This window comes from Triturus cristatus, chromosome 7 (assembly GCF_964204655.1).
Source record: "Triturus cristatus chromosome 7, aTriCri1.1, whole genome shotgun sequence".
Taxonomy (NCBI): domain Eukaryota; kingdom Metazoa; phylum Chordata; class Amphibia; order Caudata; family Salamandridae; genus Triturus; species Triturus cristatus.
In genome coordinates this window covers 986,770,425-986,794,128 of record NC_140590.1, presented here as the reverse complement: position 1 = coordinate 986,794,128, position 23,704 = coordinate 986,770,425, and the positions used below count along the sequence as shown (strand labels likewise).

The following is a 23,704-nucleotide window of genomic DNA, read 5'->3' as shown; positions in this document are numbered from 1 at the left end:
CTGTGTAGCCGTCTGGCCCGGGTGCTCTGTTATCTTTAAGAGACTTCACTGCCATATCGATTTCTGTTGAACTTATCCCCCGTCCCAAAGTGTGTGCTACCTCGGTGGTTATCTTCGGGAGGTTTAGTCTGTCTAGGTACTCGGTGCAACCACCTTCGTCCAGCGTTCGGTCTTTTTTGTAGAGATCTTGATAGAACTCACTAAATGTTCGTAGGATTTCCTTATGTCTTGTGTGTGTAATGTTTTGAGCCTGTGATTGATGAGATGTTATGTTGTCTTTTTCTATGTTTCAGGTAAGAGGCCAGGAACTTCCCCGCTTTATTGCCCTCGCATAGGTTGATTGCTTTATATTTGTTTATCCACATTCCGACCCTTTCGCACAAGATCCTATTGTATTTGTATTTTTTCTTTGTTAGCTCTGTCAGTGCATAAGCTTTCTCTGAATCTGAGATATGGATCGCCTCTAATCTTTAGATATCCTTTTCTAGTTGTCCTAGCTGTGCTTTCGCATTTCTGTTCATTTTGGCTTTAATATCCATAATTGTGCCCCTAACTGTGGCCTTTAATGCGTCCCACATGGTCTTAGGATCCGTGTCTGGAGTGTCATTAAACCTGATGTATTCTTTAATGGCCTCTTCTATTTTATCTTTGTTGATCTTGTCTGATAAGACGTCGCTATTGAATCTCCATCTACGTGGGTGATCTTCATTGTGTCGCCCGCACAGCAATAGGCTGATGCAGGAGTGATCTGAGACAGTTCTTGTAGCAATGTCAGTGTGTTCTATTAAGTGGGTGTGTGTTCCTGTGATTAGTATGTAATCTATTCTGCTGTATGAGTTGTGTGGGGTGGAATAAAAGGTGTAATCTCTGGTGTCCGGGTGTTGTAGCCGCCACGGGTCTTTAAAGTTGAAACTGGTGCATCATTTTTTTAGTGTGGTGTGCGCACTTGGGGGTAGTGAGTGGCAGTGCGATTGTCTGTCCAGAGTGTAATCTAACGCTAAGTTGAAGTCACCTGCCATCACTGTTAGGTCATTTTGTGGGAATGCTTCCAGTCTTTTCGAGATGCCCTCCCAAAATTTGGAGTCGTCAGCGTTGGGGCCATAGATGTTAACTACGTGTATGCTTTCTTCCCCCCTTTTCAGATGCGTCACAAGTATTCTCCCCTCCCCATCGCATTGTTGTTCAACTATTATTATCTTTGAGTTCTTGTTTATCAGGGTAATCACACCCGCTTCTTTCCTGTGGCTAGAGAACAGGCCATCTGTCCTATCCATCTCGCTCTGATTCGTTCTGCATCTTCAAGCGATAGTCTGGTCTCCTGTAGAAGGAAGACATCTCCTTTTGTTTTAGCTAGGTAGTCTAGTATTTTTTTTCTCCTAACTGGGTGATTGAGACCTTTAACATTTAGGGAGACTATCTTTAGGTTGGACGCTAAGGATTTTGGGCTGTCTAGTGACATTTATTTATGCTGGGTGTTCGCTGTTTACCCAAAACCATTTTTCCATTCTGTTTGATATTCCTCCTTCCCCCTTTGGGACAGTGGGTGGGCAGTAACTGTGTCTCCCCCTGTTGTGCCGTCTTCCGTGCTCCCCCCCAGGTCCTAATGGCGTTTTCTTCCTTGCATGCAGAAGTGTAGAGAGAATGATTTAGATAGGAGAGAGTGCAGTGAATCGAATCCAAGCAGGTGTACCAGACATACAGTACTGACATAATAAAAACAACACTAAGAATCCTCCCACCCCCCCCCCTCCCTCCCTGTGCCAAAACATCGTATTCTGGACGTGCGACAGCAAAGATCCCGCTCCGCTTCCCCTGGAATACTATGATTCTTTACGCCAGAGCTGCTATATAGATACATTCTCCTCATCTCCACATTCTTATCTTCTCTTGCACACTATAGTCCTTATTTACCAATATAGGTGTTCACTCATGGTTACTACATTCCCCCTTATTCCATTCTTATAACAATGGCCCCCAAAAGGATATAGTGTTATATTGTTTCTCTTCTTAGTTCCATTGACTGGTTTTGCTCAAGTTGCACGCTCTGTTGTTGTCGATATACCGATCTCACCACTTCTTGCGTTGGTACAGTTTCAAGTTTCTTTCTTGAGATTGAATTGACCATTCGAGGTAGATATTTGTGAGTTTAGGTCCTGCCTGAGGTAGGTCGTGTGTATTGAGGTAGAGATGGTTCCAGGTTCTGAGTATGCCTGAGTGTTCGATTTTAAGTCTTTGTTCATTCCTTCATTCCACTCTTAATTCCGGCGAGGCTCGCCTCTTGCTTGTACGTGCTTGTGAGGTTTCCATCTCTTGCTGTGTGGGTCCTTGTAGGTATCTGGACAGTTCTTTTGGGTCTTCAAAGACGTGCGTTCTTCCTTTGTCGGTGATTCTGAATTTTGTAGGGCCTATAAATGAGAAAATTATGTTCTCCTTCCTTAATTTGTCTTGCTGGGCCAGAAACCCTTTTCTTATGTCCACTGTGGATTTAGAGTAGTCTTGAGTGAGGATTATTTTGTGGCCGTTCCACTGTATAGTTTGTTTTTTCCTGGCCACTGCGAAGATAGCTTCTGTATGTTGCAATCGGAGCGGTTTGCTTATTATGGGGCGTGGTACCGCCCTATTTGAGGGTTTGTAGGCTGGTACTCTGTAGGCCTTGTCTAGCTCAAGAGGGTGGTCAAATTTAATGTTCGTGATTTTGGGGATCATGTCTTGTATAAAGGCGATGCATGATCCAGTTTTTTCTTCTTCCCCCTCCGGGACCCCCAGGATTCTGATGTTTCCCCTTCTGTTTCGATCGTCTAGTTCTGTTGTTTTGGTTAGTTCCAGCAGTGCTTTGTTTGCCTTTTGTTCCCCATCTTCTACGTCACTGACCCTCTGTTCTACTTCCGTCAGTCTGTTGTTTGCCACGTGAATACCTGCTCTGACCGCGGCCAGTTCTAGTTGTATTGTGTCAGTAGTTTGTTTAGTTGATTTGGCTAGGTCATGGACATCCGCTATTTTTTTCAGAATCATGTCCAGTGTGCTATTGATATCAGGTCTTTGTTTGATGGGGGAATCTAGGGTGTCGCTCTTGTTCTTTTTTGACTGCTGCGTAATTTTCCCATCATTGCCAGCCATGGTTGATAGCCCTCTCTTCTCTTGCTGTAGTTTGAACCTTCCTCTCCCTTTCGGCTCTATAGTTCGATTTCGTGTGTCGCCGGCTTGTTGTTTTGTGGGGGACTTTTGTGGTCCTCTGTCCGTGGTAAAAATTGCTGTAGTGGGGGGGCTTATCCTGACGCTGACCCTGTCCTTGTCCTTGTAGTCTGCACTTTGCCCTTGTTGACGTCACTCCTTCTATTGCGTTGTATAATTGCTGCTTAAAACCTCCTCTAGCGTTGGATTACAGCTGTATTTTTAACCAAGGGCATTTGTGCACTTCTTGTCTGATCTTTCCCTTAGTTGTAGGTTGTGGTGATCGCCTGCCTTACTAATTGGTCAATCTTCTTCTATGTTGGACGCAGCAGTGGGCGTCTTCTGTGTCTTCTTGTATCTTGTGTCATTCGTTCTATAGTGCTATGTGCATTGCTGGTGGTGTTGTTTTTGTCCTCCTTGTCTTCTTGTTTCTCTACGGCTGTCCTACTCGCTTTGTAATGTTCTGCGTTATGCACCCCACTGAGTTGTGATCTTCTTTCTCTTGTTATGCTTAATCATTTCCCACCTGGTCTTTCTTCATATGTTGAGATACCTTGAGATACCTTGAGATAGGTCGAGCTTGGTTTACTGTTTCCCCGGCGATTAGTTTCTATTTTGCGCTATGCTTATTGTACCGTGTGACCGTTTCAGCATCTGGGAGTTAGAGGCAGTTCACTCCTCCCCGGTATTCGCGTGCCTCTGGATCGGGCGCTCCTTGCTGGATGTATACTGGCTGCTGTGAATATCTGGAAGGTTAACTTCACGTTTTCTACCATCGCTAAGCTGTGTATTATCTTCCTCCACAGCTTTTTTTTTTAATTTTAAACCTCTATGGACTTGCTATGAGGCGCTATGGGCGCTTTATTATGTTGCACCAGACATCAATTTTCTCTTCCCTGTTCTCATGTTCTCATCTCTGGTGCGCTGATATGTCTGCCGCTGTTATTGCCTTCCGCTATGCAATGGCGGCCAGCACTGGCAATTTCACTTTCGCTTCTGCCTCTTTAGATTTGCTGTCAGGGAACTAGCGTTGCTGGTGGGGGTACCTTTTTCCAGAAGCACTCGCGCGTTAGGTGTGCACACTTCACAATAGTTCTTTGCACCCCCTGATGCCTCGCTTCTCCTATTCCTCCACCATTGAAGTCTTATTCCATAAATTTACTTTTCCGTCCCTGTTTGTTTAGCAATCGGACCTAAAATGGCGGCCCCCTTATTTAGTTTCAGTTTCGTTCCAAACCGGACCGGGCGTCTTCCTCTCTCGAAATCGCACCTTATGGCTCTGTTGTCCCGGTACTCTCCCGCGAGAAGCTCCCCGCACTAACCTTAGGTGTGCTAGCTAGTGGGAGGCAACCGGTGTTTGTTATTGGGCCCAGTTCCACAGCGGTAGTTACGGCAGTGGCGGCGCTTTCATTTGCTAGTCCCCATCTTGGTTTCTTCCTCTCCACATCGGGATCTCTCTTTTGCGGTAGTTTTCTCCTTTCTCTATCGATGCGGTGTTCGTACGCCCGGGTCACTTTTCTCCTCAGTCCTTCCGATATCTTTTGATGTATTCTTTTCCCCTTAGAGATCAGCGCTTGTGCGTTCTTATGGCTGCTCGCTCCAGATTCGGCGGAGCGCTGGATTTAGGCGACTGCACCCATTGCCGTCCAAGCCACGCCCCCGGCAGTTTGTGATTTTAAGACTCAAATACCCAGGCCTCCGGAAATAATCATCTGGTACAGTGGATCACTGGTAGCCACATTGATCAACTCCTACTTCCAAATGAGGCGAATTCCAACTTTTTTGTTGTGCATTCAACATTGGAAAAGCCATATTCACTGTGGATCATTTGACCAAATATCACAAATCTCTGATCTACCCTTGAAACAATATGAGGTAAGGTGGTCGTTTCTAAACTGTTACACTATATTTAGTCAATCTTTCGTGTCGTACAAACCAGGTTTTTCAGGATCCATATGGGACAGATTCTCTGTTGTGCTTAGTGCATGGGCTGCCTTGATTCATGGGCCATAGAGATATTCTAAGTTGTCAAATTAAACATTTCACTCCCTGTTGAAAAGTTTGAATATTTAGTGCTGCTAGGTGCTGGCATAAATCTGCTGGTATTCAGGAAATCATTTTATAATAGGTCTTATTTATGCATAGGAACACAATCAGCGTAGTTGGTTCCAAATGTTCCTAAAGAAAATGTCCTCATTTGTGGGACAGTAGAGGTAAATCTATTCTTCCATTTAGTTTAACTTGTTTGTAATGCCCCTCTGGTAAATAATTAGAGAAATAATCTAGTGTCATCACTGTGTTGATGAACCGCAGATAATGTTTCCTTTTCAAAATTTCCATCTCTGTCAGCTACCTGGTAGAAACAGACTGATAGACAGGGCGATAACGAATACTGTTTAACCCCAACAAGACAAACAATGGTTGGCTGTGAGGAATGTCTGAGATTAGACAAAGGGGAAATTGAACTTTCCACAACAAAAAAGGAGTGAAGGGGACAAGGTGCTAAATGAAGGTCCAGTGGCTCGTGCTCCTGAAGATTAGATCAATATCCCACAAGAGTCACTGTTCCTATGAGAGAGAAGTAGAGAATGAGACTGCAGTCGTTCTAATACTAAGATAGCTGGGGACAGTCTGTCCTGATCTTGGTACACTCACATACCCGAAGGATGTCATTCTTCATCATTGGGCGGTGCTCCTCATCAGGCCGGCGCTGCAATGCCCTAAGGGTCCCCCGAAGGGTCACTTTTTGGGAGATCTTTTTAAGATAAAGCCGTAAGAGTGCGTGAGGGTATGAGTTGCAGTGGTGTTCTAACGTGAGGTTAAAAGATGACTGGAGGGGTAACTAGTAAGTTTATTGAGAGAAGAGCCCCTCTGCCATCGGTAACAAAACTGAAGATTGTGCTGCTTAACCTCACATCTAGATCTTACCTGAAAAAGCCTTGAGTTGCATGTTAAATTTTAACCTTCTCATATAGAGGAAAAGATGCTCCTTTAGTTGGTAGCAACATCTAGACACTAAAAGTCTCTGGAATGTTCATTGCTATATTTTCCACTTCATATGATAAAAAGTATTGTGAATGTTTTCCTCCAATGTTGGAATGGTTACAAGGGTCTAAGAGATAGTATACTAAAACAGTGAACTTATTGAATGATTAACGTACATTCAAAACACATTTACAATCCAAAGACATTAGGGTTTGGATAATATGGCAAATCTACCGCACAGGCAATGTTGGAAATTCCAAATCCAATGTCTTGACATAGAACCTGAGGTAGTAGAGGAGATGAGCTGCGGGTCTAGGATCCTACTTAGAATGCTTTCCGAGGCTTGGCAAACAAGAATCTAATGCGCGGTATTACTTCTAGAAGATGCAAAATTATATGTTTGTGTTAAAGATTGGTATTGGCAGTTGTTTAGAAATACAGTTAGACAGCGGAAATCATGGTAAACATGTACTGAGACATTTGTACATTTTTCATGTAAATTTGTTGCGTTAGAAATAAATGTTGGCTAAGTCGCTGTAGGCCGCTTCTACTAAGCCATTTAGCGGTCTCAAACCCTGAGATTCACAAAATCACAGGGTTTGTTGGTGAAAAATGACTTTATGCTATTTACTAGACCCTTTTTGCGATTTGTAAAGCCCATTCCATCACTCCAGATCACAAAAGTAGTTTATCAACTCTTTCAGAATGATAGTTAGAAGGCAGCTTGAAAGGGATGCCCTTTATAAGATGTATCAGTGGTTGTTACCCACTTACAACGGCTCACAAATAATGACCTGCCAAAGCATTTTCATTAGACAGGACATCCTACAACCCCCTGCAAATGGGTATTTTGCAACAGGACCTATTGGCAGATATGTTGCATTGCATTGTATAATCTGATCCAGGTTGCAAATAGTGCGCAATTTGCGACCACTTTTTGAGACCTGACTGTTTGTTAATCTGGCCCTATGTTTCATATCACTGATAGGCATGGAAATTGGATTTTCTTCAATATAGCACATTTCAGAGTAATTTATTAAAATATATTTATCTCTCATGTTTTTCAGGTCAATTGTTGGACGTCGTTTTTTGTTTATTATAGGCACTCTACATTTATACCGGACTTTGACCACATACGTCACAGTTTTGCCAGTCCCTTCTCAATATATAATATGCGAGAATAAGGTAAGGGTTTTAATCTGAGTTTAAGCATCGAAATATAGCGCCTCGTCCAGACATCCTTAAAAGAACACAAAAATAAGCTGTTTGTATACTCAGAGCTGAAGACGCACCACTGCGGATGTATTACATTTTTGATACAGTTGGCTTGGTGTATTTTGTGCTTTGGATGTCTGTTTGAGATGTGATTCTGGATCCGGTGCCGGGAACTGGAAAGGAGAAAGCATCTCTTATCAACAGGTCGAATTTGTTCCTGGGGTTGGGCTAAAAACTGCTAACTGAAAAACATGCATTAACACCTTTGGTCCATTGTATGTGTTATTGAGTATTTGTATAAGATGTGCATGGTATTTTATCGGAAATAACTTGTTTGGTAGTTGTCAAGGTATCTATTTTCCTCTTCTAGCTGTTTGTTGTCCAGCTATCATCATTCCACTCAATGCCATCTCAAATTTTAGTTTGCATCTGGTCTGAAATGTTGAGCTGAATGAATCTAACGAAAACTTGTTATTGGCGCAAAGCCAAGTATATTGTGTTAGGTAGAGTCAATGTCCACTGAAGAAGGTATAGGGAGGTTTTAGGGAGGTTTCTAGTTTGGGAAATGCTCTTCCTTTGGTGCCTTGCATTCCTTCTAATCTTGGAAAATATAAGCATTGAGGTGTAGGCCCAGTTTTCCCATTCAGCACAAAATGCCCCTTCCCCCACCTTTATCATTGGACCTCAGCTTGTGCTAACCTGTACAGTAGGGGCCACACATCTTATACTGGTATGCTATAAGGATATAGTGCCAGCTAGCAAGAATATCTACAGTGCCTTCATCCTGGCCCATAAATCTAATAAAACGTCAGATTGAGTGTGCACTTGCAAGAGAATCACATATGCCCTAAGAGGCTTTTTGTGCCTCATTTGCAAGTTGTTTTCCACAATGCCCCTGTTGAAGCCAGGCAAAATATAACTATGTATACCCACGACCCATTCATTTAGGGAAATGTAAACACACATTGTGCCTCACACTCTCAAACTCTTGTAAATCAAACACACTATGGTCGTGTAACGTTCTTCCTCTCCGCCACAGGCAGGGATGACTCCTCCCTTAGTAGTGGTGTATACTCACAAATGACCTTCACCTACTCTGGGGAGGTATCGCAATAACTGTTGAGGGGGCAACTAGTAGATATGAGCTGGTGTGAGTTTAGTTTCTCTTAATATTCCATCTAGATCCACTGATGTATCAGGTTATTCTTAGAATTCCTGAAAAATGTGTGGCTTGCCTTGCCGTTGATGAAGTCTACATGGTGAGACAGACTTTGACCTATTTCCACTCCACCTAGTGTGCTGAACTTGTCCGCCTAGACTGGTAGCACTTAATAGTGTCAATGCTGCTTGCACAAAGAATACACGGAAAGGGGTTCAGTGATTCCTCACCAGGCGCTTTATCTCTATGTGCTTTGTGTGGAAGAGCTTTTTTCACTTGAGCATTATTTCTGTTTAGTTAAACAAATCATCTCTTGTTCACATCAAACATAATTCAGCACCCTGTGAGCAAAATGTATCTTTTCCCGAGTACCATAGCACCCTTACACAAATTATGTAATCTTATTCGGTGGTGGCTCCTCTTGATGGGGTGAGTGGGCCACGCCCCCCTTAGTTTCTGGCTCCTTTGTTTTTGTTAACACTAAGAGTAAATAATATCAATTATTCACTCCTAGTATAATAACAATTCTGACTTCCTTTAGTCCGACAACAGTCTCTGTGTGATGGCTGGTGCGTGCGCACAAAGGTACCTGTACAAACCTTCAGGGAGAGAGATCACCAGGGCTGCCTCCCCCATTTGAGACGTGCTAGGTGTTACAGCTAAAGGTTAGCATGGGCACTGCAGGCTTAAGACCTGCAGTTTCCCTGGCTACATGCCAATCAGCCTGTCACCTCACCTATTCCCAACTCATCGCAGAGTTGGGGTAAAAGAGCATCGACTAAAACTTCAAATATGCCACTGCGCAGGTTCTCAGTTTCAGTTTCATGCCCCAGAGCCAAAAGCTGAAAGGAGCAATCTTCCTAACAGGACCTGCCGCAAGGCAAGTAAAATGCTTTATAGTTTTTAAATGGTGTGTCCTGTGCATATAGGTAAGTGTGCATGTTTGTGTATGTTTGTGAATCTGGGCGGTGTGTGTGAGTGAAAGTGAGGGAGTCAGTGAGTGACAATGGGCGACAGGAAGACTGAGAATGAGTGTGAATGAATGATCGTGAGTGAGGGAGAATGACAGTGAGTGTTACTGTGAGAGGGAGTGACAGTGAGTGCAACTGTGAGGGAGAATGACAATGTGTGTTCCTGTGAGGGAGAATGACAGTCAGTGCTACTGTGCGTATAACCTAGTGTCACAGTCTGAGTAAACCAGAATGAGCGAGACAGCGTGAGAATCCGTAAGACTGATTTAGTCCGAGTGAGTCTGAATGAGTGGGGCTGAGTAGGAATTAGTGAGAATGATTGAGACTAGGTGAGAAGTCAGTGAGCTTGAATGAATCAGAGTAAGATTGATTGATAATGAGTGAAAATGAGTGGGACTAAGTGAGACTGTTTGAGAATCAGTAAAACTGAGCAGGTCACAGTATGAGTGAGTCAGAGAATGAGTAAGACTGAGTGAATTGGAGTCAGAGAATGAGTGAGAAAGAGTGATTCCTCTGAGCCTGAATGAGACTAGGAGAGTCTCAATGAGATTGATTGAGTGAGAGCGAGTGGGGCTGAGTGAGAATGAATGAGATTGAGTGAGGCTAAGTTAGACTACCTGAGAATGCGTGAGACTAAGTGAGTGAGTCAGAGTGAGGCCTAGTGAGTCAGAGTGGGACTTAGTGAGCTCTCCTCAAACCCACTGAGAAGTCAGACTGTCTCACTTGAATTCTAGTCAAATCCATCAGCAGTCACCAGCCACCACTGGTCCTATTACATAGTCTTGCACTACCACTTTTACGTTGTCCCTCCTTTCCTACTACCTCCCACCTCAGACTCTGCAGTGGGGGGCGGGGGGGTCATTTGATTGTCCTATCTAGTTTGCCCTTACATGTCCTAGATTTCTGTGGGGATGGACATTAAATCTCGATTTGATCAATGTGTAGCGCCAGAATAGAAGGAACAACCTAAAAAAGGAGGGCCAGAGGTGATGATAAATAGGGTGAGGATGGATGGACAAATTTGAAGTGTAGTTTCAAAGATGGTATTGACACGGACGCTTTTGGAGAGCTTGAATTCAGACACTGCTCACCAAAAGGGAAAGTTTCAGGGGATCTTGGTGACCAAACCTCTTTATTGATATCTGGAATGTACTCAACTGTAGTTTGCTCCATCTGTTCTCTCAGTTGCAGGGCCGGTGAAATTTTCTCCTGTTCCCTCCAGATAGGTTGCTAATTCTTCCTTCTTTAGATCAGGTGTTTCATTTGACACTGGGGCATTAGTCAATTCAAAAGGCGTTTCAAATACCGGTGCTGCACCTAGAGTACAATTACAATGAAAATTAATTCCTTCTGGCATCGGCTGAAACTAGATAATTAAGTTCTGGAAAGGTTAGTGGTTCACCTCCTAGTACAAAGGTAGATAAAAGCATGGCCAGTAAAACAGACAACCAGAAGGGAGTCTAAAGCGAGAAACTAATGTACCACAGCACTCTACATGAAGTAAATCAATGGTATAGTCGCCATATACAGTATTGTCCAAGCCCCACAATCAGAGAACGGGAGTCAAATATTTGTTGTTGAAACTTGTATTGAAGTCCACAATACAGCCTGTAGTCCAAAATACAGCCAACACGTGTTTCATCACGCAAGTGACTTCTTCAATGCTAAATGAAATGATACTGTTGTCACGATCCCGTAAAGAGGATATTCCCGAAAGTCAGAGCCTGGAACGGCAATGACATCCCAGGTCTTTAATCTGTGTTCCAAACCGTAGAATCATTTTTCAGCTGGTCAGTATATTGGACATGTTGTAACAAAAGAAGTGTAGAGTAATTCCAATGTGGTCCTGGAAGAATTGCCAGATACGCTTCTTCAAAAGTCCACCTTTATCCAAAAGTAAGAAAACCAGTACTCACTGGTTCTAAAGAACGACCAGTTCGGCCCTGAGACAGCTGATTGAGTGTCTAGTTGATATATATATATTTTAATATTGTCTCATCGAGGAGCGCATAGATAAGCCTCCTCAAATTTGCTTGTCGCGTCTCAATGTATCTCACCTCGTACAACCAGGGAGTCTAAAGCGAGTACGAATCTAAAAACAGTAAGAGCCATTAGAAAACGGAACTTCAGGCATTGAAATGAGCAAGTGTCAGACCTGGGGAACTCAGTGGCATTGGGGAAGCCTTGTAGCAAGTGGTGCACCATAAACTAAGTACTACTGTAAGCACGTTGAAATGCAGAGTATCTCCTTTTTAATGTTTGGTTTACAAGGATTAGCGAGGTTACACATGAAGGATTACTCCCGGGGTTGAAGTTAGTTTTTGGAAAATAACACGTGGTTGCAATGTCCGGTTAGTGTCCTGCTTTATGCTGTTCTTTTATTCTGTTGAGGTTCTGTAGTCTAGTAAAATACAAATGCTTCACAGTTAAATATATTTCTAGCATGTGGGTACAATCCAACTGCTGTAAAAGTTGCCACTCAATCTCAGTGTGCATGTAGAGAAAATACATGGATACCTACCTGCTTGATTGCAGGTGTGTCTGGCTTCCGCAATCACTTCTGAATGTTTTGGAGTGTACCTCTAAGGCTTACATGTCCTGGTTTAGAGTCAAATCTAGTGCCACTTTCTGATTGTGAAATCATAAACTGAGTATTTGTGCTCAGAGTACTGATGCTGGGAGAATATTGTGCTTGGGTGGAGTGCTTGGATCAGGAGTGTCTACTGTCAAAAGAGGTACTTGACTTTGTGGGAACATCCGCAGGACAGTCTTAGCCAAAGTGGTGGCATGCCAGTTAGAGGAAATAACTAAAGAAGGGTTATGTCTCCAGAGCTGTGATTTGGGGAGTGACACAACCTTCGTGGTCAATTAAACAACAGCGTCCGAGACCTGGGAAAGTTCGAGAAGATCTGTACACACCACAGTTAGAGACAAAAGAGGATTTTGTTTGCACAGTAGGAGGAGTGGCTCAGGTAACCCACTGAAAGTTTGCAGTTCACTTAAGATATCTATGAGGATTTCCATTGCTCCTTGCAGTCTTGGCACAAAGCATGGGCTTTCCCTCACATGGTGTTGGTAAGAGAGTCTAAGAGCAGAGGTTCCATCTGGATGTGAAACAGAATTGTTGAACTGCGCAATAACAGCAGCATCTGAACTCTGGCAGGCTTCTTTACTCCATGCAGCTTAGTTTCTCAACAGGGCCCAACAACTGTGCCTTAGTAGCATGTGAGATGATTGCAGATCCTCAGCTCAGACATTTTACCTCTTTCACCTCAGGTCACAGCAACAGCAGGATGTTTTCCCAGTTCCACAGTCTAAATCCGACTTTTAAAAGATGGGCAGAGTCCTGCTTCTAGGCCAAAAAAAATTCTGACTGGGAGGGTTAGCTTATATCCAGTGTTAAACACCAGCGACTCAGATCTTGTGCAACACTTAAAGGGAACCATCCAAATTTGAGTCCAGTATTGTACAGCCTAATCTGATGACAAACAGGCATCCAATAATATGGGGTTTCTTGAAACCCACTGTGAGTTTCAACATCCCATAATATTCAGTTTGGATCTATAACCATTCCTGATACTCAGTCAAAGGCTATTGCTGGAGCTGGCTTTGGTTCCCAGTCCTGAACTGGATATAGGCTGTGGGTTATCAGCATAAGGCACATCTCTTCCTAGCAGATGAGAGCAGTGTCCATGTCATTGTCCTTGTCTTTGGTGTTGGTGGCTCCTAGTACAATCCACTGGCATTCCTGCTCAAAGGTGCTCAAACTAAGAGGCAGAGGGGTCACAAAGATCCCCCTGTACTGCATTTTGGTGCTCCAAATAGAATGCAACATAACCTGGCTGCAGTCACCTATACATGGAGGGTAGAGGGAAGTGTGCAGAAATAGCTTCTGACAAGGTCGACAACTGGGAAGGAGAAACCCTCCTCCTCCTACTGCTACTCCTGTTCCTCTTCCTGTTCTTCCTCCTCTTCTTCTTTCTCCTTGTCCTCCACCTGTTCCTCCTCCTCCTCCTCTTCTTCTTCTTCTTCTCCATTCTCTACTTGTCTCTGATCTTTATTACTACAGATTTAAAAAGGCCTGTATACCATGACAGTTAATCATTTGTCACCAACAGTGCATCTTTTTATGGTATAGACATGAATACAGAAGTCACCCACAATCAAAGGAGGTCCTTTATACATGAATCGTCATAGTGGTGTGCGAGCCAGGGAATTTGGCGTTTAAGTATCCTAGAAAAACATGTTCACAGGTGAAAAGTGGTCTGCCTGTCTTTGTTGGGAAATTGAAGCTGTGTAATCAATAAGTACTCACAAGGGGTCCCTAAAAGGTAATTTCCTGTTCCCCTAACCATAGATGTCTCCACTTTGAATTGGTGGGCACTCCTTGTGTATTTAAAATGCTATCTATGCTTAGATGCCTTTTTGTGTCTGAAAGGAGAACAGTTACTTATCCCCATACAGTATAGGCACTCAAGGAACAGAGAGGCTCATTTAGAGAATGGTAAGCAGCCCACCTGGTCAGTGGAGGCTATGGCCTCCTCCCTCCTTGCAAAGTACATACCATCCTGTAGTAAGATCCTCACCTGCCTGGTGGGAACCTCATTGCCTTTAGAGTAACCATAGATGGGGAAATTACTCTAAAAACAGAAGAGTTTGACATGGTGGTTTGGCTATGCTCTGTAAACGTTTTGGTTTTTCTAAAATAAACTCCCAAAGTAAGACTTAGATGTTTTGGAAAAAACAAAGAAACAAAATAACACTGGCCCTGACTCACAGTCAGTTTTCTTCCGATAAATTGGAGTCATTGTTGCATTTTGGTGCCTACGACTTCCATGGTGTGCCTAGTGGACTTGTGCTGTGAAATGTAGTTACAGTCTCCCACGTTAAATAGGGTGGAATTACAATCACTATGACCTGGCAGTATTTTATTGCTTGGTGCTTCTAAATGCTTTAAACCAGTTCCTTTCTTTAAGCCCTGCTGCTCAAAGCCACACCTACCCAGGGTTGAGCTAAAGGTTTTATAAACAAGCCTGACTGAACCCAAGACAGTTTTGCAAGTGTGTTACACGGCCACGTCGCCAAACCATACCATATAATACAATATAATCCTCATAGCAGCCGCATAAGAGGCTGCAGGTTCTGATGAACATCTCCAAGTGACAGCAGTGAGTGGGAGGTCAAATAGGGACTTTAATGGAAATTAGTCCATAACTATGAATGAGTTCATTCTTTTGCCAAAGCTGTGTTGGGCAGGAGGGAAGACTGTAGGTTGGTGAGAGAGAAGAAGAGTAAAAATAGATCAGGTCAACAGAGGTGGAATCGAGGCAAGGTGTGAAATGTGCATCAATAATCAGTAGTTGGGGTAATGTGGCAGTTATTCAATTAAATTAATAACTTATTTTGGAATGTATGATGTTACAACACATACACATAGATTTACAACGCAATGCTTTTCAAAGCAGTTTTTACATCGCAACATCCTTTGCAACTATACATTTACATCGCATACCACTGCAACAAATTTTTTAAAACTACATTTACAACGCATTCCATTACATCGCATTATCCCTTTACAATGCATACCATTACAACGCATACCCTTACATTGCATTTAAGGTAAGTGTTGGATAGTGTAGGGGTAAAAATTACTATTCTTACTGCAGGGGGTGCAACAGTAGGGTAAGTGTTGGATAGTGTAGGGGTAAAAATTACTATTCTAACTCCAGGGAGTGCAACAGTAGGGTAAGTGTTGGATAGTGTAGGGGTACTATGCGTTGTAATGGTCTGCATTGTAATGACATGCGATGTAATGCCTGCATTGTAGTGACATGCGTTGTAACATCATGCGTTGTAGTGACATGCAATGTAATGGATGCGTTGTAAAGAATGTTGCGATGTAATGTAAATGTAGTGCGATGTAATGACTGCGTTGTAAAGGTTGTTTCCCCCGTATTTTGGACTTTGAAATACTACATAAGCAAAATCATAAAACGCTTAAATAATACCTTCAACAATTCATTTTGTAGACAAAGTTAAAGATAATACCTTTACAATTGGCAATTCAGTACCGAAACATGATTAAAATCCTGACAAAATGCTCAAATTCCACAAATGAGTGTCTTGCTATTAGTATTCATTATCCACTCATACACTCCCCTCGTATCATGGAGCATAACTACTGCTCAGGTAATCAAATTGTTTAGAATTGTGTATGTGGTGCTTTAGGCCAGCAGAGTTCCAGGAAGCATACCCTCAGGTATTAATGCAGCTGAGGGTTTTGTAGAAATGTGGCTAGATTAAAAGTTATAGATGTTGATGTAGTTAAATTACCTTGACAAAAACTGCTATCATGTCAGTATAAATAATGTACCTTTACTTCTTTCTTTCATTGTCCTCCCTTAATTTTTTCACATAATATAACAGAGATTAGGAATTGGAAAGGAATGCTAGGAAAATGAGAAGTTGCAAATACCTCACCGTCCCAGGACATAGAAAGCAGAGTGACTGGTCACATTAGAGCTATTTTACAAGCTTAGACAAGAGAGCTAGTTTAACCCAGTTTTAGAGCATAAGCCCCAGGAGCCGTTACATACATTGATTTTAAAGCCGTAAAAAGCTAGTATTATAGCTAATAAAATGTCTCCACATATTTCTAAAATGAATGTCATATTAGTAAGAAAGCTCATCATGCATTTAATGAAATGTTGTTATAAAATGACTAATAGGTGACTTTTGGAACTGCCACTTTCTGGTTGGCTGAGGCGATGCCTCAGCCAGGCACAAACTACCACTCCCGTCAGGGGCGGGTGATTGCACACACTGTATAACCTGCGCTCACTCTTGGGTAGCTTGGCACTGAGCAGTCAGGCTTATCACAGAGGCAATGTGTAAAGCATTAGCACAGCACTCACTCATGATAAATAAACTGAGCATCACAAAAGAGACTTCAAAACGGGATATATATATATATAAATAACGTTTGTATTTAGCACACACAATAATCAACACAACATGAACAACGTATATTTCTGGGCATAAATTACACTTGGAATTAATACTAGCAGTACTAGGCCCAACCATGTAAAGACGACATCAGTAATATGTACACTTAGGCAAGATCCTAATCTACTCCCACCCAGTCCCCTTATGCAGTGTAACACGTTGTCCACCCTCAGCCCACCCTAGCTATTCTTTTAATTCGATACCACACAGTTTTAGGGTGCACACCGGGCCACAATGATATCAGAAATTTTCACATACAACAAATACCAACACTTATTAGCGCAGTGCATCGGGTAGCAGGCAGGGCTGCACAGAACGTGCTCGCGCACATACATACTCAGCACCCTAATGCAATGTACTGATACCCAGCAGGTCAATTGATAACACACTTCAGACCCCGTGGCCCCATGCCTTGCTCCACCCTCCAACTCATCTCAATTATCCTACACCCACAGATTGGAAATAACCTGTCCTTACTTCTGGATACTAGGCAGGGTCCTAGGAAAGCAGGTTGGGGTGGGTAGTAGGACCACCACTCTGGAAGTTCACCCACTGGATATGGAGCAGACCCAGGCTGAGGGCAATAGTCAGTCACACCAAGGGTTCCACGAAGGCCTTCTGGCACCAGACCAGCTCTACGAAGCACAGGGGGCTCACTCAGTCTCTTGACCCGCTTCCGATCCTTTTCGGAAGCGCTGTTTCTGCCCAGTCAGTCACTCACAACCCAGGCCTGAGCCGTACAATACTACCTGGCAACACAAGGTCGTCGGTTGAGGCCGGGTGAGGAGAGGTCAGTTGGTCGACTGAACTGAGGGCCAGTAAGGGTACAATCTATAAATGGAGAAAGAAGCAGGAAGGCCTCTCGGAAGAAGGCGGCACCCCATCAGGTACACGTCGATCAGAGTTGTACGCAGACAATCTAGGCACGTCTGGTATGCGCTGATACGGGTCACACCAGGCCATTTTGGTCACGTACTACTAAGGTTTGCAAAGCTCATGACTCCCTGGAAATGAGGCACAATGCCTGGTGCACATATACAATGGTTGCACCAGGCAATTCTGGTCACACACACAGGCGCAAGCTCAGCAATGCTTCACGCGGTAGAATGAGGCACTACTAGGGTTACGCCCCCACTGCCGAGAGTTGCAACCTGTAAATTGGACACCACACGCAATGATCATACAGTCGGCCTGTCGCAGAGAGAGATGAGGCATGATCGACGAAGCTGGCCATGCTGGATCCTGCAACCAGGGAATCCACCCACCACCAAGACTCTTATTCATGCCGAGGTCCCCACGATGCAAGCGTTAGGTGAGGGTGCGATCTCGGGGGCTCTGCCCCTGGCAATCCGGTCTACTGGCACAATTCTTAGTTTCACGCTCATGACACGCTGCTAGTTAGGATCCAGCAGATGACAAGGGCACTTAAGAGGGCACCACTTTCCAGGTGTCACAATTAGGCGGTCCCTTGAAGGAGATCTTTGATGTCCCTGAGAACTCTGAAAGAACAGGGGGCAAGGCAAAAAGCCCTTGGAGAGCACACTTCAGGGTGCCACACAACAGCATGTAGTCAGCCCAGGCCAGCCACTATTCAGGAAGTTCATGCGGTCCATTTCAACAGCAGTAATCCTCCTTGTGCACAACAGATTCCTGCACCACAAAGTTCTAGGTTCTCTGGTCCCATATCCCCACAAGTGTTACTCTGCCTTGCTGAGGTATGGCACCAGTCATTCGATCAAAGGATCTCCCTCTGGACCACAGATGTCTTCCCTAAATGTCAGTCCTGTCTGCCATGAGGCCGTGAAATGCAGATCTAAATCTTTAGTGGGGCCATGATCTGGCTCCAGAGGCCAAGCATCAAAACCTCTTCCTCCAATGTATCCAGCCTGGCCCGCAAATGGCAGAGATCTGTCCTTCCAGTTGCATGTCCAATGTTTTATAGCTGTCACTGGGGAATGCCCAGATGTGCTCCCCCAGCCTTAAGTGTGGACTGGAGTCAAGCACAAAGGCACACAAAGAGTTTTAGAGCAGAGAAATGCGCACTGTCTAGTAGTGCCATTTCTACTCTAAGCATGACAAAACAACCATTACCACTGGAAAGGGTTTGTTACTGTGAATCACATGATAGGAAACATCATTAGGCTGCTCCACTGCAATACACTATTGCAGCTTGAAGTAATCTCATCCCTTCCTCTGTGTTAGCCTACGGGAAGAGCATCTCTCATTGGTAGTGGAAACACACATCGGTATTCCTCACTACTTGGGCAGGGAACATGTTTTTGTACCTGTCCTGCCTTCCACCTACCATTCGCTCACCCTTTAAGATGTACCCTTGGGGCACTCTATAGGTCCTCTCAGGATGGCTAGTGATTTAAAAAGGGTAGCCTGAGCCAAAGCGCAATTGAACACACTCAGACCAGCAATGACAGGCTGGACATATGTTTAGAAACACCATTGGTGCAAGTGTGCACACCGGCCTGCAATGGCAGGTGGAACCCATGTTCAAGCACCATAGGTGCAAATGCACACACACAGGCCTGCACTGGCAGGTGTAACCTATGTTTAGAAACATTAGTGGCACAAGTGCACAGACCAGCCTGCAATGGCAGGCAGCTCACAGGCTTTAACCCTCAAAGGCGCAGGTGTCCCAACCGCTTGCAATGGCAGCCCGGACTCCGGGTTTACAACCACTATAGGTGCGAGGGCCCAGACACACAGACCTGCAATGGCAGACCTGACCTATGTTTAGAACCCGCAGGTATGTACCACTTCCTAGCATGTGTAGGAAGGTTGCATGCACTCTCACACTGCATTTACAGTGGGAGAGTGCCCGGAGCACTGAAGCCATAATAAGAGAATCAGGGAAACTGCCTTTAAAATGCGGCAGAGCCTCGGGCGCCATTTCCCCGCTAACGCAACCACGCTTGCCTTAACCACGCATATGTCTTAACCATGCATATGCGTGGTTAAGGAAGTAGGTGGTCTAAATGCATGGATGGACGGGCACAGGAAGAAGAAGGATCGGTAGAGGATGTGGACTGATAAGTGAGGCTGGGGCCGGGTTTTGGTGGGGTTGTTGTACTTTTAGGGCTCAGGTGTGGTCGGGTTGTTGAGGCGGCTGGGTTTTTTGGCTCAAGGCAGGGGAGGGGTAGGGGTAGTTTTAGGTTTTAGTCAAGGGGTAGTTTTTAGGGCTCGCGGGGGGGGGGTCAGGTTGTTTATAGGGCACAACATGAACAACGTATATTTCTGGGCATAAATTACACTTGGAATTAATACTAGCAGTACTAGGCCCAACCATGTAAAGACGACATCAGTAATATGTACACTTAGGCAAGATCCTAATCTACTCCCACCCAGTCCCCTTATGTAGTGTAACACGTTGTCCACCCTCAGCCCACCCTAGCTATTCTTTTAATTCGATACCACACAGTTTTAGGGTGCACACCGGGCCACAATGATATCAGAAATTTTCACATACAGCAAATACCAACACTTATTAGCGCAGTGCATCGGGTAGCAGGCAGGGCTGCACAGAACGTGCTCGCGCACATACATACTCAGCACCCTAATGCAATGCACTGATACCCAGCAGGTCAATTGATAACACACTTCAGACCCCGTGGCCCCATGCCTTGCTCCACCCTCCAACTCATCTCAATTATCCTACACCCACAGATTGGAAATAACCTGTCCTTACTTCTGGATACTAGGCAGGGTCCTAGGAAAGCAGGTTGGGGTGGGTAGTAGGACCACCACTCTGGAAGTTCACCCACTGGATATGGAGCAGACCCAGGCTGAGGGCAATAGTCAGTCACACCAAGGGTTCCACGAAGGCCTTCTGGCACCAGACCAGCTCTACGAAGCACAGGGGGCTCACTCAGTCTCTTGACCCGCTTCCGATCCTTTTCGGAAGCGCTGTTTCTGCCCAGTCAGTCACTCACAACCCAGGCCTGAGCCGTACAATACTACCTGGCAACACAAGGTCGTCGGTTGAGGCCGGGTGAGGAGAGGTCAGTTGGTCGACTGAACTGAGGACCAGTAAGGGTACAATCTATAAATGGAGAAAGAAGCAGGAAGGCCTCTCGGAAGAAGGCGGCACCCCATCAGGTACACGTCGATCAGAGTTGTACGCAGACAATCTAGGCACGTCTGGTATGCGCTGATACGGGTCACACCAGGCCATTTTGGTCACGTACTACTAAGGTTTGTCAAGCTCATGACTCCCTGGAAATGAGGCACAATGCCTGGTGCACATATACAATGGTTGCACCAGGCAATTCTGGTCACACACACAGGCGCAAGCTCAGCAATGCTTCACGCGGTAGAATGAGGCACTACTAGGGTTACGCCCCCACTGCCGAGAGTTGCAACCTGTAAATTGGACACCACACGCAATGATCATACAGTCGGCCTGTCGCAGAGAGAGATGAGGCATGATCGACGAAGCTGGCCATGCTGGATCCTGCAACCAGGGAATCCACCCACCACCAAGACTCTTATTCATGCCGAGGTCCCCACGATGCAAGCGTTAGGTGAGGGTGCGATCTCGGGGGCTCTGCCCCTGGCAATCCGGTCTACTGGCACAATTCTTAGTTTCACGCTCATGACACGCTGCCAGTTAGGATCCAGCAGATGACAAGGGCACTTAAGAGGGCACCACTTTCCAGGTGTCACAAGTAGGCGGTCCCTTGAAGGAGATCTTTGATGTCCCTGAGACCTCTGAAAGAACAGGGGGCAAGGCAAAAAGCCCTTGGAGAGCACACTTCAGGGTGCCACACAACAGCATGTAGTCAGCCCAGGCCAGCCACTATTCAGGAAGTTCACGCGGTCCCTTTCAACAGCAGTAATCCTCCTTGTGCACAACAGATTCCTGCACCACAAAGTTCTAGGTTCTCTGGTCCCATATCCCCACAAGTGTTACTCTGCCTTGCTGAGGTATGGCACCAGTCATTCGATCAAAGGATCTCCCTCTGGACCACAGATGTCTTCCCTAAATGTCAGTCCTGTCTGCCATGAGGCCGTGAAATGCAGATCTAAATCTTTAGTGGGGCCATGATCTGGCTCCAGAGGCCAAGCATCAAAACCTCTTCCTCCAATGTATCCAGCCTGGCCCGCAAATGGCAGAGATCTGTCCTTCCAGTTGCATGTCCAATGTTTTATAGCTGTCACTGGGGAATGCCCAGATGTGCTCCCCCAGCCTTAAGTGTGGACTGGAGTCAAGCACAAAGGCACACAAAGAGTTTTAGAGCAGAGAAATGCGCACTGTCTAGTAGTGCCATTTCTACTCTAAGCATGACAAAACAACCATTACCACTGGAAAGGGTTTGTTACTGTAAATCAAATGATAGGAAACATCATTAGGCTGCTCCACTGCAATACACTATTGCAGCTTGAAGTAATCTCATCCCTTCCTCTGTGTTAGCCTACGGGAAGAGCATCTCTCATTGGTAGTGGAAACACACATCGTTATTCCTCACTACTTGGGCAGGGAACATGTTTTTGTACCTGTCCTGCCTTCCACCTACCATTCGCTCACCCTTTAAGATGTACCCTTGGGGCACTCTATAGGTCCTCTCAGGATGGCTAGTGATTTAAAAAGGGTAGCCTGAGCCAAAGCGCAATTGAACACACTCAGACCAGCAATGACAGGCTGGACATATGTTTAGAAACACCATTGGTGCAAGTGTGCACACCGGCCTGCAATGGCAGGTGGAACCCATGTTCAAGCACCATAGGTGCAAATGCACACACACAGGCCTGCACTGGCAGGTGTAACCTATGTTTAGAAACATTAGTGGCACAAGTGCACAGACCAGCCTGCAATGGCAGGCAGCTCACAGGCTTTAACCCTCAAAGGCGCAGGTGTCCCAACCGCTTGCAATGGCAGCCCGGACTCCGGGTTTACAACCACTATAGGTGTGAGGGCCCAGACACACAGACCTGCAATGGCAGACCTGACCTATGTTTAGAACCCGCAGGTATGTACCACTTCCTAGCATGTGTAGGAAGGTTGCATGCACTCTCACACTGCATTTACAGTGGGAGAGTGCCCGGAGCACTGAAGCCATAATAAGAGAATCAGGGAAACTGCCTTTAAAATGCGGCAGAGCCTCGGGCGCCATTTCCCCGCTAACGCAACCACGCTTGCCTTAACCACGCATATGTCTTAACCATGCATATGCGTGGTTAATGAAGTAGGTGGTTTTAATGCATGGATGGACGGGCACAGGAAGAAGAAGGATCGGTAGAGGATGTGGACTGATAAGTGAGGCTGGGGCCGGGTTTTGGTGGGGTTGTTGTACTTTTAGGGCTCAGGTGTGGTCGGGTTGTTGAGGCGGCTGGGTTTTTTGGCTCAAGGCAGGGGAGGGGTAGGGGTAGTTTTAGGTTTTAGTCAAGGGGTAGTTTTTAGGGCTCGCGGGGGGGGGGTCAGGTTGTTTATAGGGCAGGGCCCAGAGTTTTAGGACTCAGGCCAGGGGGTTGGGGGATGTCGAGGTAGTTTAAGGTTTTAGGGGTAGGGATCGTTTTTAGGGCTCAGGGAGTCGGGTTAATTATAGGGCAGGGGCCAGGGTTTTAGGGCTCGGGGTGGGGTAGTTTAAGGTTTTAGGGTTAAGGATAGTTTTTAGAGTCAGGGGGGTTGGGTTAATTATATGGCAGTGGCCAGGGTTTTAGGGCTCGGGTAAAGGGGCTGGGGTGTGAACTTTAATAAAACATCCCTTTACCGTAACGGACACATACAACTGCATTGGAGTTATTTTGTTAACGTTATGTTCATATCAAAGATATAATGTGATAATACACGTATATACTTTTAAACATATGCTGTAACTAAATCATCGCCTCCCTATTTGAAAATATGCTAATAAAATTTGTTTTTAAAAAAAACATCTGTTTACCAATCATGCCTTTACCGCCAATTTGCGTGGTAAAGGCATGTGTGGTAAAGAAATGCCTGGTAAACAAATGCGTTGTTCAGGCTGCGTAGTAGAGGCACACATGGTTTAGGCATGCATGCCCCTGTCATACAACCAGACAATCAGCCACACCAAGGAGGTGTCCCATGGTGAGAGCTGACCCCTAGGTAGGGAACACTCACATGGGGGTTCGTCCTACCCGGGCAGTGAACATGCAGGTTTACCTACCCGGTAACTCACCTGCCCTGAGCTCCACCCCTTAGGATTTACCCTAGAGCCGCTTTGAT

General features: G+C 45.1%; 1 protein-coding gene across 1 annotated transcript in view; it reads left to right on the top strand.

Annotated features, from left to right (window-relative positions):
- LOC146810964 (phosphatidylcholine:ceramide cholinephosphotransferase 2-like) overlaps window positions 1–23,704 on the top strand; it is a 166,206-nt gene that overhangs the window by 77,152 nt on the left and 65,350 nt on the right. The window contains exon 2 of the mRNA XM_085615021.1: window positions 7,224–7,341. Within this exon, the coding sequence (XP_085471147.1) occupies window positions 7,224–7,341 (118 nt within the window). The remainder of the gene's footprint in view (window positions 1–7,223; window positions 7,342–23,704) is intronic.